General features: G+C 43.7%; 1 protein-coding gene, 1 long non-coding RNA gene and 1 pseudogene across 13 annotated transcripts in view; 2 read left to right on the top strand and 1 right to left on the bottom strand.

Annotated features, from left to right (window-relative positions):
- Positions 1 to 19526, top strand: part of TPST1 (tyrosylprotein sulfotransferase 1) — a 154580-nt gene extending 135054 nt beyond the window's left edge. For 6 of the 12 annotated variants that reach the window (XM_074034863.1, XM_045387952.2, XM_065541846.1 and 3 more), the window contains 3 exons: positions 11597 to 11647; positions 16077 to 16123; positions 18982 to 19526. In XM_074034863.1, the coding sequence (XP_073890964.1) occupies positions 11597 to 11647; positions 16077 to 16094 (69 nt within the window). In that variant the 3' untranslated portion in view covers positions 16095 to 16123; positions 18982 to 19526. Of the gene's footprint in view, positions 1 to 11596; positions 11648 to 16076; positions 16124 to 18004 lie in introns of all 12 variants that reach the window. The other 6 variants (XM_074034864.1, XM_045387955.3, XM_045387954.2 and 3 more) reach the window with 5 other exon arrangements.
- Positions 3108 to 3220, top strand: LOC123572613 (U6 spliceosomal RNA; annotated as a pseudogene).
- LOC102139467 (uncharacterized) overlaps positions 16180 to 19539 on the bottom strand; it is a 41165-nt gene continuing 37805 nt past the window's right edge. The window contains exon 3 of the long non-coding RNA XR_010585564.2: positions 16180 to 16305. This is a non-coding gene — a long non-coding RNA (uncharacterized lncRNA). The remainder of the gene's footprint in view (positions 16306 to 19539) is intronic.

Raw genomic sequence — 19539 nt, 5'->3', positions numbered from 1 at the left:
TCCACCTGCCTCGGCCTCCCAAAGTGCTGGGATTACAGGTGTGAGCCACTGCACTCGGCCTAGACCTACAAAATTATACTTGGAGAATCCTGACAAAAAGGCTGGCTGAGAAAGCACACCCATAATTATACTCAACTCTCATATACAGAACTCCAGTTAACTTTGTAGTGCTTCATAGCCAAGACTCGCCAGAAATTGGCAGAACATCTCTAACATAAGAGAGACCAAAAGAAAGGGAAAAATGTACCTCAGAGATAACAAAAACAATGTAATAAGCAAAAGAAAAAATGTAAATGAACTGTAATTAATATTCTTGTAGAGGTAAGGTGAAGGAACAAGAATAAATTGCTATTTTCTAAAACAAAAACATTCAGAAAGCTTGGGAACTAAAAATAAGAGCTGAAATTTAAAATCAGTGATTGAATAAAGTTGAGAAAATACCTTATAAAACAAAAAGAGAAAACGAGATGACTTAGAGAAAAAAGATAAGAAACGGGGAAGCAAAATTCAAGTTGTCCAATGTTTAACTGACCGGAATTCCAGAAAAAGAGAATAGAGAAAATGAACAGCAGGATATTATCAAAGTAACAATGTAGGAATAGATGGACATGCATCTGTTTCCAATACCATTGAGTGAAGAAAATAAACCACAGTACCATGAAATTGTAGAACACCAAGGATGAAGACAAGCTGCAAAAACTGAAAAATCAACTCTTCAATCAGAAAATTGAGGTTTCAGGGCAAACCATTCTCCCAAAAACTGGAGGGAAAGGTACATACTGAGAATCACAGATTACCTCTAGAAACCTCACCGGATGGATTCTCAGGGTAAAGAGGAAAATCTCCTCAAGCTTCAGGTAGGGAGAAGGGGAATCCTCATCTTGAAATAAGCCAGAGCACTCCTTAGCAATGGTTTGCTCTCAAAGTAAACTGTTTTATCAAGCCTAATTGACATGCGCTTTACCAGAGCCTAATTGACCTGGAGGAAGATGTGTTAGTCCATTTGGCATTGCTATAAAATACCCGAGACTGGTAATTTATAAAGAAGAGGGGTTTATGCTGGGCGCGGTGGCTCAAGCCTGTAATCCCAGCACTTTGGGAGGCTGAGACGGGCGGATCACGAGGTCAGGAGATCGAGACTATTTCCTGGCTAACATGGTGAAACCCCGTCTCTACTAAAAAATATGAAAAACTAGCCGGGCGTGGCCGCGGGCGCCTGTAGTCCCAGCTACTCGGGAGGCTGAGGCAGGAGAATGGTGTGAACCCGGGAGGCGGAGCTTGCAGTGAGCCGAGATCGCGCCACTGCACTCCAGCCTGGGCGACAGAGCGAGACTCCGTCTCACAAAAAAAAAAAAAAAAAAAAAAAAGGAAGAGGGGTTTATTTGGCTCACATTTCTGCAGGCTGTACCAGAAGCATGGCACCAGCATCTGTCTGCTCAGCTTCTGGTGAGGCCTCAGGAAGCTTTCCCTTATGGTGGGACACAAAGGGGAGCAGGCACAGCACATAGAGAGAGAGCAAGAGAGAGAGGGGAGGGAGGTGCCAGACTCTTTAACAACCAGATCTCGCACCAGCTCTTGCGTGAACCATAGTAATAGAGTAAGAACTCACTCGTAAGTGCAGGGACAACATCAAGCCATTCATGAGGGATCTGGCCCCATGACCCAAACAGTTCCCACTAGGTCCCCACCTTCAACACTGGGAATCACATTTCAGCATGAGTTGGAGGGGAAAAATACCCAAAGTGTATCAGAAGGGAAACACCCAACCGCAGCCCTCTCTAGCCTTCCTGTCTTACCTAATGGGGGGAGAAGGGAACCTGAGAAGCCCTTGTGAAAGTCACGGCCCAGGCACACAGGCTCACTAAAAGACTGAGAACTAATTATGTGGTTATAGGACACTCCCCCCACCACACAGACACCTCACCACCACCGATCTGTCTCCTGTATAATGATAGTGGATTACTGCTAAACGAACTAATTTTGAGACCCTGTTTTAATAAGGAGTCTTTAGGGAAACCAAGAAACGGTAAGAGATACAAAAACAAGGATGTGATTGCAACAACATAGATGCAGCTGGAGGCCATTATCCTAAGTGAATTAATGCTGAAACAACCAGAACTACATGTTCCCAACTCCTAAGTGGGAGCTAGACATTGGGTATTCATGGACATAAAGATGGGAACAGTAGACACTGGGGACTGCAAGACAGGGGAGAGAGGGAGGGGAGAAAGGGTTGAAAAGCTGCCTATTGGGTACTCTGCTCCCGACCAGAGTAGCAGGATCAGTTGTACGCCGGACCTCAGCATCACACAAAATACCCTTGTAACCTGCACAAGTCCCTCTGAATCTAAAATAAAAATTGATTTAGAAAAAGGACACTAAAGGACATTTAACCTATACAGCTACACAAAACAGTAAACACAACCCAACTCTTAGCCAGAGAAACATAAAGCCTCAAGCAAAAGGACTCTTTACTGCAGTTTCTTCTGTACAGTATATCATGTCTGCTTTCAACAGAAACTTACAAGACATGCTAAAAGACAAAAATCAAAAGTTGCATAAGGCATAACAAGAATCAGAACCATTGCCAAACTCATTTATGGCAGCAATTTTGGAATAATCAGACAGGAAATTTTAAGTAAGTATGATTAATACACTAAAGGCTCTAGTGGAGAAAGTAAACAACATGCAAGAAAGATGGATAACATAAGCAGACAATAGAAACTCTAAGAAAGAACCCAAAAGAAATACTAGAAATAAACAATACTATAACAGAAATGAAAAATGCCTTTGGACTTATTGATAGACTGGAAAGGACAATAGATAACCTGGGAAAGACTCAGTGAGCTTGAAGATATGTCAGTAGAAAGTTCCAAAACTTAAACTGCAAAGAGAAAAAAGAATGAAAATGACAGAACATGGCAGGGCCTGGTGGCTCACACTGTATCTCAGCACTTCAGGAGGCCCAAGTGGGAAGATCACTTGAGACCAAGATTGAAGACCTGCCTGGGTAACAGAGAGAGATCTGTTGACTCCACAAAAAAGAAAAAGGAAAAGAATAGGATATCCAAAAACTGTGGGACAGTTATGAAATTATATATATTTAAGTCCTTGCTTTGGCTGAACATACACTAAAATTGGAACAATACAGAGACACAACATGTACAACATGGCCCTGTGCAAGGATGATATGTAAGGTCATGAAGCATAGAAAAAACATTTCTAATTTTTTTTTTTTTTTTTAGATGGAGTCTCACTCTGTCACCCAAGCTGGAGTGCATGGCATGATCCTGGCTCACTGCAACCTCTGCTGCCCAGGTTCAAACGATTCTCCTGCCTCAGCCTCCCGAGTAGCTGCCACCACGCTTGGCTAATTTTTGTAATTTTAGTAGAGACGGGGTTTCACCATCTTGGGCAAGCTGGTCTTGAACTCCTGACCTCGTGTTCCACCCGCCTTGGCCTCCCAAAGTGCTGGGGTTACAGGTGTGAGGTACCTCACCCAGCCAACATTTCTTATTTATTTATTTATTTTTTAGACAGAGTCTCACTCTGTTGCCCAGGCTGGAGTGCAGTGGCATGATCTAGGCTCACTGCAAGCTCCGCCTCCTGGGCTTATGCCATTCTCCTGCCTCAGCCTCCCGAGTAGCTGGGACTACAGGCAAAGAAAACAGGAAAAGAGAGAAAAGAAAACAGGAAAAGAGAGAAAGGAATAGAAGAACCATCTGAAGTAATAATGTCTGAGTATTTTCAAAACTAAAGACAGACATCAAACCACAAATCCAGTTTAGAAAGTTAAGAAAACAAGCAAGATAAATACCAAATGCCAGGTGGGGTGGCTCACACCTGTAATCCCAGCACTTTGGGAGGCCGAGGTGGGCAGATTACTTGAGGTCAGATTACACCGGCCAACATGGTGAAACCCTGTCTCTACTAAAAATACAAAAATTAGCTGGGCCTGGTGGCAGGTGCTTATAATCCCAGCTACTCGGGAGACTGAGGCAGGAGAATTGCTTGAACCTGGGAGGTGGAGGTTGCAGTGAGCTGGGCGCCACTGTACTCCAACCTGGGAGACAGAGTGAGACTCCATCTCCAAAAAAAAATAATAACATAATAAATAGATAAATAAATACATACAAGAAAGTCTGTACCTAGGCATATCATAATCAAATAGCAGAAAATCAGATAACATCCTGAAAAAAACCTAGAGGACAAAAAACACCTTACTTATGGAGAGTGAAATATTTCTATATTTATTATGTTTTTAATTGTATTTTTATTTTTGTGGTTACCTGGTAAGTGTATGTATTTATGGGGTACATGAGATATTTTGATGCAGGTATACAATGTGTAATAATCACATCAGGATGAATGAGGTATCCATCACCTCAAGCATTTATCATTTTTTTGTATTACAAACCATCTTTATACTCTAGTTGTTTTTAAATATATAGTAAATTGTTGACTGGAGTCACCCTGTTGTGCTATCAAATAATAGATTTTATTCCTTCTATCTAATAATATTTTTGTACCCATTAGCTATCTCCTCCCCTACCCACCTACCCACTACCCTTCCCAGCCTCTGGTAACCATTGTTCTACTCTCTATTTCCATGAGTTCAACTGTCTTAATTTTTAGCTCCCACAAGTAAGTGAGAACACGCAAAGTTTGTCTTTCTATGCCTGGCTTCTTTTACTTAACATAATGACCCCCATTTCCACCCATGGTGTTGCAAATGACAGGATCATTCTTTTTTATGGCTGGATAGTGTGTGTGTGTGTATGTATGTGTGTGTGTGTGTGTGTGTATATATATATGCCATCTTTCCTTTATCCATTTATCTGTTGATGGACACTTAGATTGATCCCAAATCTTAGCTATTGTGAATAGTGCTGCAGCAAACGTGATAATGAAGATATCTCCTTGATTTACTGATTTTCCTTCTTTTGGGTATATTCCTGGCAGTGGGATTGCTAAATCATATGGTAGTTCCATTTTTAGTTTTTTGAGGAACCTCCATACTGTTCTCCATGATGGCTGTAGTAATTTATATTCCCACCAGCAGTGTAGCAGGGTTCCCCTTTCTCCACATCGTTATTGCCTGTCTTTTGGATAAAAGCCATTTTAACTGGTGTGAGATGATATCTCATTGTAGTTTTGATTTGCATCTCCCTGATGGTCATGACATAATATTGAGTGCCTTTTCATATACCTGCTTACCATTTGTATGTCTACTTTGGAGTAATGTCTATTCTGATCTTTTGCCCATCTTTAAATTGTATTACTAGATTTTTTATTGAGTTGTTTGAGCTCTTAATCTATTCTGGTTATTAATCTCTTGTCAAATAGATAGTTTGCAAATGTTTTCTTCCATGTGGGGAATTGTCGCTTCACTTTGTTGATTGTATCCTTTGCTGCATAGAAGTTTTTGCACTTAGTGTGATCCCATTTGTCCATTTTTGCTTTGGGTGCCTGTCTTTGTGGGGTATTACTCAAGAAATCTTTGCTCAGTGCAATGTCCTGGAGAGTTTTCCAAATGTTTTCTTTTAGTAGGTTCATAGTTTGAGGTTTTAGATTTAAGTATTTAATTCATTTTGATTTGATTTTTGTATATGGCAAGAGATAGGGATCTAGTTTCTTTCTTTCTTCTTTTTTTTTTTTTTTTTTTGAGACGGTGTCTCACTGTCTCCCAGGCTGGAGTACAGTGGTGTGATCACAACTCATTGCAACCTCCACCTCCCAGGTTCAAGCAATTCTAATGCCTCAGCCTCCTGAGTAGCTGGGATTTCAGGTGTATGCCACCATGCCTGGCTAATTTTTGTATTTTGAGTAGAGACAGGATTTCACCATGTTGCCCAGGGTAGTCTCAAACTTCTGGCCTCAAGTGATCCACACTGGCCTTGGCCTCCTAAAGTGCTGGGATTATAGGTGTGAGCAAGTATCTAGTTGTATTCTACTATATATGGATATCCAGTTTTCCCAGCACCATTTATTGAAGAGACTGTTCTTTCCCCAATGTATGTTCTTGGCACATTTGTTGGAAATGAGTTCTCTGTAGATGTCTGGATATGTTTCTGGGTTATCTCTTCTATTCCATTGGTATGTATGTCTATTTTTATGCCAGTACCATGCTGTTTTAGTTACTATAACTCTGTAGTATAATTCGAATTCAGGTAATGTTACTCCTCCAGTATTGTTCTTTTTGCTCAGGATAGCTTTGGTTATTCTGGATCTTTCATGGTTCCAGGTAAACTTTAGGATTGTTTTTTCTATTTCTGAGAAGAAGTATTTTATTTTATTTGTAGCTATGGTACATGGGATTACTTTCTTGATTTCTTTTTCAGATTGTTCACTGCTGGCACATAAAAATGCTACTGATTTTTGTATGTTGGTTTTGTCTCCTTCAACTTTACTGAATTTATTAGTTCTAATAGTTTTTTTGGTGGAGTCTTTTGGATTTTCCAAATATAAGGTTATATTATCTATAAACAAGGATAATTTGACTTCTTCCTTTCTAGTTTGGATGCCCTTTCTTTCTATTGTCTCATTGCTATCAGACTTACAGAGTGAAATATTTTAAGTATTGAAAGAAAAGCCCTACCAACCTATGGTAACTCCATGTTTCCAGTTGGTAGTTGCTTAGGCAAAACACCTTGGAGTCATTCTTGATTCTCCTTGTCCCTCACATCCCACATCCTGTCTTGTAGCATATCGAGATGTAATTAGAAAAAAAAAAATCTGTAATCCTCCCCTTCTACTTCTATCTCCTTGGTCCAAGCCATCATTATCTCTTCTCTGGATTATTGCTATAGACTCCATACCGCAGTCTAAACAGAGCAACTACAATGATTGAAATCCAATCTAGTATTACTACAGAAGCTTCCCATTTCACCACCTGTCTATGAATTACTTAATTTCTCTGTGCCTCAGTTGCTTCATCTGTACAAAGAGAATAATACCTCCTCAGGAGATTGTGTGATTTGATGAGGAGGCACTTGCTTAATACCAGCCTGATGCATAGAAAATAGTAAAGTTTAGCGGGTTTTAAAATTATTTGTATTTTCAATTTGCCCTTCAAATCAGAAGCTTAGTTTTGTCTTTTTCTTCAGTGCTTGAGGTGGGAGGGTTTGTAGAAACATTTGGATTCTGAATACCTATCTCGTTGCTGTCAAGCAGAATCCTCTCTCTTTTAGTGCCTGAAAATATTCAGATGTCCAGAAACATTGTTAACCAAAGGAAATTCCATTTCTAGCTCTGCTGTTTGTGTAGGCAATGTAGTGGGTCAGTTTCCTGCACTGCGCAGAAATTGCTTTGTCAATGGAAAATGTTATTTTTCTCGGTTTTACAGTTCCTAACTTTTGAGGCATTTGTTCCCTAGAGGATACTAAAAGAAGAAAATCTCCAGACAGCTGCCCACTGATTTTTTGCTTGAGCTTTATCTGATATTTTACCCTGACCCCTTTTGGTTTTTTATTACATTTGTAACATCACATACCTAGGATTTTTTTTTCTTCTTCATATAAGCCTTACCTATCTGGAACTGTCAGTACTCGGAAGGGACTTAGAGTGTTGAATGTTCCCACTCATATTTCCTTGTTAGGCCTTATGCTTTTTATAACAAGCCAAAAAGAGTAAGAAAGATTTCACCATAGATTTGCTAATGGCAATGTAGGATGCAATGAGTGTGGTTTAAGGGAAGAGCCCTGGGGTGGGGCCTGTGAGCCTTGCTCTGCCACTGACACCTGTATGACTGCCTGGGCTTGAGTTAAACCTTCTGCATAAATTCTAGCAAGAGAGGCTAGCTCAAAGAGGAGATTCAGTGTCTGAATGTCTGAGAGAGTGTGAAAATAAGAAAAGTTGGCCAGGCACAGTGGCTCATGCCTGTAATTGCAGCACTTTGGGAGGCTGAGGTGGGCGGATCACCTGAGGTCAGGAGTTCAAGACCAGCCTGACCAATGTGGAGAAACCCCATGTCTACTAAAACTACAAAAAATTAGCCAGGTGTGGTAATGCATGCCTGTAATTCCAGCTGCTCGGGAGGCTGAGGCAGGAAAGCACTTAAATGTGGGAGGCAGAGGTTGCGGAGAGCCAAGATCATGCCATTATACTCCAGCCTGGGTGACAGAGCGAAACTCCGTCTCAAAAAAAAAAAAAAAAAGTCAAGTCACTTGAGACCCCAACCCACTAACAAGAGAAGAGGAACTGGGGCAGGCCCGAACTGAACTGGTTCTGTAAAGCAGCCAGGGCACAGACCAGAGCGGACTATGGGCCTGAGCAGTGTATGCCCTTGGGGCCTGGAAAGTAGGGGCTGGGACTTCATTTCTTGAATAGAGGGAGAAGGAAGGACACGTGAGAATCTGGTAAAAAACTCAAAACAAACAAAACATTCTAGTAGCTTCAGCCCCTCCACTGGCATGGTGTCTTCTGACCCCACAGACAATAGGCAGGCAAAGTGGATGGAAGCGAGTGCTAACATGATACACAGCTCCCAGGGCTTCCCACCTCAGCAAGCTGGATCCATCCGAGTTGTGGTGTCAGGGTAGAACAAATGATTCTGTTTTTTGAGACAGTGTCGCTCTGGTTGCCCAGGCTGGAGTGCAATGCAGGGATCTCGGCTCACTGCAACCTCCGCCTCCCAGGTTCGAGTGATTCTCCTGCCTCAGCTGCCTGAGTAGCTGGGATTACAGGCGCCCGCCAACACGCTCAGCTAATTTTTTGTATTTTAAGTAGAGACGGGATTTCACCATGTTGGCCAGGCTGGTCTCGAACTCCTGACCTCAGGTGATCCGCCCGCCTTGGCCTCCCAAAGTGCTAGGATTACAGGCCTGAGCTACTGCGCCTGGCCGAACAAATGATTCTTATATGCAGATTTTTTTTTAATGATTATTATACTTTAAGTTCTGGGGTACATGTACACAACGTGCAGATTTGTTACATATGTATACATGTGCCATGTTGGTGTGCTGCACCCGTTAACTCGTCATTTACATTAGGTATATCTCCTAATGCTATCCCTCCCCCCTACCCCCACCCCACGACAGGCCCCGGTGTGTGATGTTCCCCACGCTGTGTCCAAGTGTTCTCATTGTTCAATTCCCACCTATGAGTGAGAACATGCAGTGTTTGGGAACAGCTAGGCCAGCCCCCATTGACTAGGGGAGATGATGGGAGCTTTGAGACACTCCTAGTAGCTGCAGTTTTGTTATCCTGCACCCTTTTCACCTTCCAGGGCCACGCACCTCCATGGAAATACCTTATCTGTAAGCCTTGTGTCTCTACTTCAGTTTAGGCCTCCTAGACTGTAGCAGAGAAAAACAAAAAATAGACCAGGTTTTAGGCACTGCAGGAAAAAAAAGTGTGTTCATTCTCTGAGCCTCCGAAGTAATGCGGCTATTATATTTAGATGGATCAGTAAAAGGAGAAACTTCTTTAGGTTTTTAGGCTTAGGATTCAGCACTGAGATTTCTCTGTGCTCTGAAGGACCATCCAGTAACTGTCCTTCCAATAACTTTCCTTCGTTTCTTGTTACAATCGCAATTCCAGTGGTTATCAAACTTCTTCCTAGTGGATTGCTTTTCCACTCTTGATTGACATTACTTGTTCCCAGGTGTTTTTTTGCTGTTGCAAACGGTGTTGAAATAAACATCTTTGTACTTAAATGATATTTTTTCTTTTTTTTGAGACGGAGTCTCACTCTGTCGCCCAGGCTGGAGGTGCAGTGGCGCGATCTCGGCCCACTGCAAGCTCCGCCTCCTGGGTTCACGCGATTCTCTTGCCTCAGCCTCCTGAGTAGCTGGGACTACAGGCGCCCACCACCACGCCTGGCTATTTTTTTGGTTTTTTTTTAGTAGAGACGGGGTTTCACCGTGTTAGCCAGGATGGTCTCGATCTCCTGACCTCGTGATCCACCCGCCTTGGCCTCCCAAAGTGCTGGGATTGCAGGCGTGAGCCACTGTGCCCAGCCAATATATGTGTATTTTAACAGTAAATTTTTAACATTAAACCACTGACTTAATTCATTTATTGAATTTTGTTGTTGTAGTATATCACACATAGAGTACACCAGTCATTTATCAATAACTGATATGTTCACAAAATGAACACATGCTCATAATCACTACTCATATCAACACAGAAAATTACCAGCACCCTGGAAGCCTCCCTCAGCTTCTCTCTCTCAAAATCACTACCACCTCCTTCCTGTCCAGGGCAAACAGTATCCTGATTTCTAAGATCATTGATTCGTTTTACCTACTTAGCTTTAAATTTTTTAAATGAAGACATAGTATATTATTGGAATAAATTTGGAATATAGTATAAATTTGGAATCTGGCTCCCCACCTCCTTATTGTATGTTAAGATTCATCTGTGTTCTTGGTAATGTAGCAGAGTTCATTTTTCTGTTGCTGTATAGTATATCATTATATGCATAGAGCACTTTTTTTATTTATGCATTCTCATTGCACTGTTCTATAGTGCCACCTTGCCATAAACCAGGCATCCATATCTCAGGGGCTGTTTCTAGACCTGTCATTCTGTTCCATTGATATATTTGTCTATCCCTGTGCCAAAAACTGTCGTTCTTATGGCTATATCATTAACTTAGCTAATGCTTAGAGCTATGTAATGTAGATAATTATAGCTGTATAATAATAATGTATCGATATCTGGTAGAATAAGTTCTTCTACTTTGTTATTCTTTTAAAACTACCTTGACTATTCTTGGCCCTGTGTATTTTCATTTAAGTTTTACAAACAAGTTGAAATTACTCCTTCCCCTCCAAAAAAAAGAAAAGCATGCTAGAATTTTGTTTGGGAATTCTTTGAGGAGAATGGCCATCTGTACTATGTTAAATCTTCCTGTCCCTGAAAGTGGTATGTCTGTTTATGTGGGTCTTTAATTTCTCTCAATAGTGTTTTATAGTTTTCTGTGTTAAGGTCTTATATATCTTTCACTGATTTACTCTTACATATTCAGTGGGCTTTTAAATGTAATAAATGGTATTTTAAAAATGATTCCTAATTATTGCATGTATTGGAGACATTTTTATATATTAAAGCATACGTTTTTAATTATAAGATTTTATGAGATTTAAGGTATATATCATTTTAAGAATCACTTAATATTCAAATTCAAATCACCATGGGAATACTGGGTAAATTGAGGAAAGTAAAGTTGGATTAAATCCAGGGTTGTATCCTTGGAGAATTCAAAAGGAACCAGGAGCTTGTTCCTCAACTGTGTGAGTTCTGTGTTGGTTGCTTCAGAGAGATTGCCTTAGGGCTTGCTTCCTCTCTCAGCTAAAGTGATTGGGATTTGGCAGTCAGGGTGCTTTTGTTTTTCAGGTACTCTGAGCCCTCTCCTAGCCAGCCCGCATCTGTGAGCACTCGGTAAACACAGGGCAGGAGGGAATCGCAGTGAATGGGGATTTCCGTCAGTCCTGCCCACTGGCTGCTCTTGGACCGACAGGCTTCTCTCTCATTCTAAACTCCCCAGCAGTGGAGCAGTAAACCCGGCCATGGTCAGGCATGGCACATGTCCTGAAATGATGGGGACTGGACCTGTTGCCTTAAACTCACGCCTGCTTTGTTTTTCCAGGTCTATAAGGGAGAATTCCAACTACCTGACTTTCTTAAAGAAAAACCACAGGTACGGTGTCTGCTTTTTCCTCCTGATGTATACTAGATTGGCTCTTGCATTGAAGTAATATTTTTAAAGAGATAATGAAATTAAAAAGACAGAAACAAGAAACCAAAAAGAAAAGAAGAGATAATGGTATGTGCTGGTGGAAGAAAGATCAGCCTCTGGGACTTGTTGATTTTAACAATAATTTAACACAGTCTTAATTTCAGAGAGCTCAATGTCTCCCAAAACCAGGGAAATACTTTATTGATAATGAAATGCTGATTGTTTGAGGTCCTGCACAAGCCACCCAGTGGGTAAAGCTACTCCAGCCTTCCAGTGCCTAATTTGAAATAAAAATTTGCAGCGACCCTCTCTGTTCCTACTGTGTATACTGTACATCCATGCCCCTTTGGCTTTTCTCATTTGGAGCCCAGAAGACTTATAAATATATTATGCACACAGTTACTGGCCCTTGGGAAGGACACCAAGAGTTTGAAGGATTAAAGCCAGCACGGTGGCTTATGCCTGTAATCCCAGCAGTTTGGGAGGCCGAGGTCGGTGGATCACTTGAAGTCAGGAGTTCAAGACCAGCATGGCCAACATGGTGAAACCTCAACTCTACTAAACATACAAAGATTAGCCAAGTATTGTGGAAGGTGCCTGTAATCCCAGCTACTTGGGAGGCTGAGACAGGAGAATCACATGAACCGAGAGGTGGAGGTTGCTGAGCCAAGATTGCACCGCTGCACTACAGCCTGTGTGACAGAACAAGACTGCCTAGCTAAAAAGAAAAAATTAGCTAGGCATGGGGGCACAGGCCTATGGTCCCAGCTACTTGGGAGGCTGAGGTAGGAGGATCGCTTGATCCCGGGAGGTGGAGGTTGCCATGAGTCTAGATTGTGCCACCCAGCCTGGGTGACAGAGTGAGACCCTGTCTTAAAAATAAAAAAAATTAAGCAGATTCAGAGTTTCCCCTGTAACATCCACTCTCACTGACTTGCATTCCAATCCTGTTTCCTGGGTTGGAAAGAAACAGGGAGTCTTGCAGCTGACATGCCTAGAGGAGCCCGCGTCCTGCCTCTGGGCATCACCTGTCATCCCCATATAGAAGTCAGAAAAAATGGGCACCCATGGCCTGAGTGCGGCCAACTTCCCTTGCCAGCATGGCATTGATGCATGTTGCCTCCAGGCTGCTGCTGTCAGTGATTAGCTTGTCAGTAGGAAAAGGAGACTCAGTTCTGAACTCAGTTTCTAAAAGCGTTCCAGATAGAGATTGGTGAAACAACACCGCCTCATAGACTTGTGTGAAGTCTAGTTGCCTGAAGCAAGCCTGGAGTAAATGGGCTGCCCTCTCTGAGGGAAGCCATGTCTCACACCAGAGTTGAAGCCTCTTCCTTCCTGACCCTTGTCTAAAAACATTCAGCCGCCAGTAATTGATACATATGACTTGAGTGCTTCAAAGTACTTGCAAGGCATATTCTTACTCACATATATTTACTATTCATCCATTCATTCACTTATTCACCAGTTGTTTACCCAGCGTGTACTACGGTGAGGCATTGGAGTAAGTCCTCAGGAGTCACAGGAGGAGCTCCTGATTTATCCAGAAGACTCCGACCACCTCGTGCAGACAAGGGGCGCAGAGCTCTGGGCCCAGGCTGGGCGTGAGGTCCCAGAAACCTGGGCAGATTCATGAACAGACTCACTCACAGGCTGTGGAAGTTGGAGCCAGAGAATATTCCAAGAGGCTGTCTTGAAGGAATATAAAATCCAAAAGTGCCTGGGCGTGGTGGTTTACACCTGTAATCCCAGCGCTTTGGAAGGCCCAGGTGGGCGGATTGCCTGAGGTCAGGAGTTCGAGATCAGTCTGGCCAACATGGTGACACCCCGTCTCTACTAAAAATACAAAATAATTAGCAAGACTTGGTGGTGTGGGCCTGTAATCCCAGCTACTCAGGAGGCTGAGGCAGGGGAATTGCTTGAACCAGGGAGGTGGAGGTTGCAGTGAGCCAATACTGCACCTCTGCACTCCAGCCTGGGTGACAGAGCAAAAGTCCATCAAAAAAAAAAAAAAAAAAATTCCAAAACCTGGTTTGCATAACAAGTCTGAAGAAGTCAAGAAAAGGAATTTGAGGCTAAAACTAAAGGGACACCCCTGCTTCACAACATACCTAAAAATATTTCCAAGTGGATCACACACCTAAATGTGAAAGGCAAAATGATGAAGTTGTTACAGGCCTGCTCACACCTGTAATCCCAGCACTTTGGGAGGCTGAGGCAGGCAGATTGCTTGAGTCCAGGAGTTCAAAACCAGCCTGGGAAACAGAGCCAAACCTCACCTCTACTAAAAATACAAAAAATTAGCCAGGTGTGGTGCATGCCTATAGTCGCAGCTATTTGGGAGGCTGAGGTGGGAGGATCACTTGAGCCCCAGAGGTCGAGGCTGCAGTGAGCCAAGATCACACCACTGCACTCCAGCCTGGGCAATCAACCCTGTCGCACAAAAACGAAGAAGATAATAGAGGAGACCATCTTTATGACCATAAGAGGAAAGAATTTCTTAAGCCCTAAAAAGTACTAATTATTAATTTAAAGGTGGATAATATGAACTACATTATAATTGAGGATGTTTATGTAATAAAAATCATCATAAGAAGAGTAAAAAAGTGAGCCTAAGTAGGAGAACATATTTGAAACAAAGGACTCATCTGAGGCCGAGCTCAGTGGCTCATGAGCCTGTAATCCCAGCACTTTGGGAGGCCAAGGTGGGTGGATCACGAGGGCAGGAGTTTGAGAACAGACTGGCCAACATAGTGAAACCCCATCTCTACTAAAAATACAAAAAAAATTAGCTGGGCGTGGTGGCAGGCGACTGTAATCCCAGCTACTTGGGAGGCTGAGGCAGGAGAATCGCTTGAACTCAGGAGGCAGAGGCTGAAGTGAGCCAAGATCGTGCCACTGCACTCCAACCTGGGTAACAGTGTGAGATTCTGTCTCAAAAAAAAAAAAAAAAAAAGGACTCATCTGTGGAATATAGATCTTTCCTACAAATCATAAGGGAATTTTTTTTAATTGGGCAAAAAGCCTGGACAACATAGCAAGACCCTATCTCTTATCAAAAAATTAGCTGGGCGGGGCCAGGTGCAATGGCTCACATCTGTAATCCTAGCACTTTGGGAGGCTGAGGCGGGTGGATCACTTGAGATCAGCAGTTCAAGACCAGCCTGGTAAACATGGCAAAACCCCATCTCTAAGAACAAATACCAGAAAATTAGGCGGGCATGGTGGCACACACCTGTAATCCCAGCTGCTCCCGAGGCTGAGGCAGGAGAATTGCTTGAACCCAGGAGGCAGAGGTTGCAGTGAAGTGAGATTGTACCACTGCACTCCAGCCTGGGTGACACAGCAAGACTCGATCTCAAAAAAAAAAAGAAAAAAAAGAAGCTGAGCATGGTGGCATACTTGGGAAGCTGAGGCAGGATGATCCGTTGAGCCCAGGCAGTGAGCTGTGATTGTGCCACTGCACTCCAGCCTGGGTAACAGAGGGAAACCTTGTCTACTAAAAAAAGAAACAAAAAATCATGCAGAAGCATGCATGCACACAGACACACACACACACACACGCACACACGCACACACACGCACACACACACACACGCACACACACACACACACACGCGCGCACACGCACACACACACACACACACACACACGCGCGCACACACACACACACACACAGAAAGGGCCCATAAGGTCTTAAATGAGCTGAAACCCAAAGAACCTTCAGATTCAATAATTAGCTAGAATGGTTCATAAAACTTGGGAAAGTGCAGTACTTAACAATTACAGGTTTATAAAGGATGCAGATCAGGACCAGCCATAAGATAGAAGTGGGCCCGGGAGGGTCCTGAATGCAGAGCTTCTGCGCCTCCTCTCTGTGGAATCAGGGCATGTCACCCTCCCGGCACACCCATGTGTTCGCCAACCTGGAAGTGCCACTGAACTTCCACACCCAGCGTTTTTATTGGGGTTTATTTATGCAGGCAAGATTGATCAACTCATTGGTCATGTGTTAGAACTCAATCTTCAGACAACCTCCCTTCCCCAGAGTTGAGGCGGGCTGCAAGCCCCAGCCCCCTGATCCCGTGGTTGGTCTCTGTGGTGAGCAACCCCATCCTGAGTCATCTCATACCATAAACCCAGATGTCATCCAAGGGCCTCAGAAATAACAAAGACACTCTTGTTACTTAGGGAATTCCGAGGATTCAGCGTTTCCCTCCCAGGAACCAGGCGGAAAGGCCAGTCAGATTCTTGAGCATACTGCAGTAGTACACTGAGTTCATCTGAAAGTGAACAGAGCCTGCGGGCCACCCCTGGTGTTTCAGTGGGGGCAGTCACTTCTTGTGCTGACCAACTTCAAGGGCATTAAAACATCTTTTCTTTTCTTCAACAGACTGAGCAAGTGGAGTAGCAGGACCAGGAGCCTCTTCCATACATGAGGTGAGGGTTGGGGAACATTGCTGGGTTTTCCTGTTTCCCACTCGGGCTCTTGCAGGGTCTGGGTGGCTGAGGTGGAGAGCACAGCTCTGGAGTCCGTCTGCCCGGGTTGGAATCCTGGCTCTTCACTTTCTGTGTGGCAGCGAGCGTGTTAACTTCACCTCTCTCTGTCTTCATTTATTCATCTGTGAAATGAGGATGATATTAACAAGAGCATGGTGGTGAGAATTAATCATCATTCAAGACCCTGGCTCATAATAAGCAAACAATAGTATTGTTATTTTTATTATGAACCATGAAATATTGCAGCTGAAAGGGACCTGGAGGCCATCAATCCAACTCCTTGTTTTCTGATAAGGAAGCTGGTCCCAGAGGGAGCAGGTGGTTTGTCAAGACCATAGTCCAGAGGCAGGGAAACCCAGAACGCAGGAGGGACTGCTTACTTCTGGTTCCCTGTTTAGCCAGGGCCCCAGCTGCCCACCCCGCCTCCAAGGGCTTTCTCTGTGTGCTGGACTTGCAGATGTTTTTCCACTACTGCAATTTTTGTTTGTTTCTTGGTTGGTTTTTCAAGTTTGCCCTTGCTTGTTTTAATGTATTATGGATGGCTTATGTAAGTAACCTACATTGTCTCATTGGACTAAGCACTACATTGTGGACAAGGCCAGCTGCTGCCTTTTAAGCCCTCTTTCTATCTGAGTATGTGGCCCTCATCAGGCACATGTCCAGGGATACCAGCTCATGAGTGGCAAAGCTGGTTTCTCAGCCCAGATCTCCAGGTGCAGCTGCTCAGAGCTCCTACCCTTCTCCCAGACTTACAGTCTCTGCTTAAGCAACCCAAACTTGCTTAAGATCAGTTTTGCTCCAAATGATATGGCAAAGCCTTTGATCAGTTGGAACTTGAACAGCCTTTTAAAAAAATCTGATATTGGCTGGGCACAGTGGCTCACACCTGTAATCTCAGCACTTTGGAGGCCAAGGTAGGTGGATCACAAGGTCAGGAGTTCGAGACCAGCCTGGTCAACATAATGAAACCTCGTCTCTACTAAAAATACAAAAATTAGCCAGGTGTGGTGGCAGGGGCCTGTAATCCCAGCTACTTGGGAGGCTGAGGCAGGAGAATCACTTGAACCCAGGAGGCGGAGGTTGCAGTGAGCTGAAATCATACCATTGCACTCCAGCCTGGGTGAAAAGAGCAAGACTTTGTCTCAAAAAAAAAAAAAAAAATAGCTGGGTGTGGTGGCGGGCGCATATAGTCCCAGCTACTCGGGAGGCTGAGGCAGGAGAATCGCTTGAACCCGACAGGGTGCAGTGAGCCGAGATCACACCACTGCCCTCTAGCCTGGGTGACAGAGTGAGACTTCATCTCAAAAATAAATAAATAAATAAAAATAAATAAAATCTGATATTGATAGTGATTTTTTCTCATAGTTTACTTGCTGACTTTTGTTTTTAGTTTTACTTTATATAATAATGATGTATTGTGCATACTCCATACCAGGCATAAAATACCAAGCATTTTATTTGTATATGTATAAGATGATAATATATATAACTGATATGCTAAATTATATATACATCTATATATAAAATTGTATTCAGTTCTCAAACCACTCTGGCAAGCTGGTAGTATTCCTGTTTTACTAGTGAGAAAACAGGTTGAATGTGACTTGCGGTGCGTTGATGGATTATGGACATAAGAAGCACACGGACACTGCTCCATCATCTCAAAATCCCAGGTGGCAGCAAGCTGCTGATATCGACAGGCTCTAGGATTCAGGTTTCCTTTTTGCTGAGGAGCAAACGCTGAATTATTCTGTGGGTCTGCATATTTAACAGCAGTTATCAGGCCTTGGCTAACTTTGTTTTTACAAAATGCTTTCAAAGTTCATAGGTAATCTCCCTACCCATCCCACCAAACACTCACAAGGCCTCATTTCCTGACCAGCGTGTTGGAGGATCGACCGCATCGGCAGCTGCCTCCGCAGCAGTTCACCCTTGCCTTTGTGTGGAGGCCGGGAGGGGCCCACCCGTGGTGAGGAGGACTCAGGAGAACCGGGGACACAGCAGAGCCCTTAGGACGGATACTATCTTATCTTGTGGGTCCCCTTGGCATTTCAGTAACATTCACTGTGTTCTCCAGAGCTTCCTTTAAACAACCTTAGGACCCATTTCTTCCCGTGACGAAGAATCAGGTGCTGACCCCTGGACACTTAAAGAACCTTAGGACCTATTTCTTCACACAAGGAGGAATCAGGGTCTTGTCCCCTGGACACTTTAAGAACCTCAGGACTTAGCCGGGCATGGTGGCGGGCGCCTGTAGTCCCAGCTACTCGGGAGGCTGAGGCAGGAGAATGGTGTGAACCCGAGAGGTGGAGCTTGCAGTGAGCCGAGATCGCACCACTGCACTCCAGCCTGGGTGACAGAGCGAGACTCCGTCTCAAAAAAAAAAAAAAAAAAAAAAAAACCTTAGGACCCATTTCTTCACATGAGGAGGAATCAGGGTGCTGACCCCTGGACACCTTATGCCCCTGACAGTACCCCCACAGTAGCATCAATAGCAGACGACAGTCGCAGTTATTTGGAAATGGGCAGGAGCAGCCCTGGCTTTGGCCACCATCTGCTTGCTTTGCTCCCAGCAGCTACTCGCATGCATCTGAAAGCACCAGAGTGAGGGCGCGTGTGCCTCCCAGGCAGCCCTCCTGAGGCAGCTGTTCTCAACGTCCATCCTCCTGGCCCCTGACCTGCAGCAACCTCCCCAGCTGCCTGGCTTGTCCAGGCCTGTAGCTGGGAAGGAAGAGATGAAGACACAGGAACACACCGGGACGCCACACCCGTAACCACGTTCTGTTTGTTCGCCCTAGGAAAGACTGCTGCCTTTTCAACGGAAGGGAAATTCCTAGGACTGGCTGTCCCCTGCTGAGCTCGGTGGAGCGTCTGCACCTTGGCTATGTCTCCTCTGCTTTTGCCAGTTTCCTTCCACTGAGAGGATGGAGGTGTCCGCACAGCTTTGGGTCTCATGAGGGATCTGCCTCCTGAGCAAAGAGCTCTTGATCCTGATTCCATGCACAGCCCTGCGGTAAGGAGCCCAGAAGAAACGTGTTTCCTGTTAAAACTGCTCTTGTCCTCTTTTCTTACCAGATTATGAAGTTTGTGTTCAAGGAGAGGGTTTAAAAATGGGATCCTGTAAGCAGACTTGGGCAGTCTCCTTTTGAAATAGGTTGTCTGTACATGTTCTAATGTTTTGTAGAACACGTGTGCCTGTTTAAGTGTATTGATGTGAATAATATTAAATAATTATTTAATTCATTGTATTGTTTCTGAGAAGTTGGGAAATTATCATTATACATTTACAACTTAATGACTTTTGTATTTTATTTTTCAAAATAAAAGCTTTCAATGTGAAGCATTCTGGTAGTTAC

This window comes from Macaca fascicularis, chromosome 3 (genome assembly GCF_037993035.2).
Source record: "Macaca fascicularis isolate 582-1 chromosome 3, T2T-MFA8v1.1".
NCBI lineage: Eukaryota > Metazoa > Chordata > Mammalia > Primates > Cercopithecidae > Macaca > Macaca fascicularis.
Note: the sequence above shows the minus strand (reverse complement) of the source record. Positions and strands in the feature narration are given on the sequence as shown.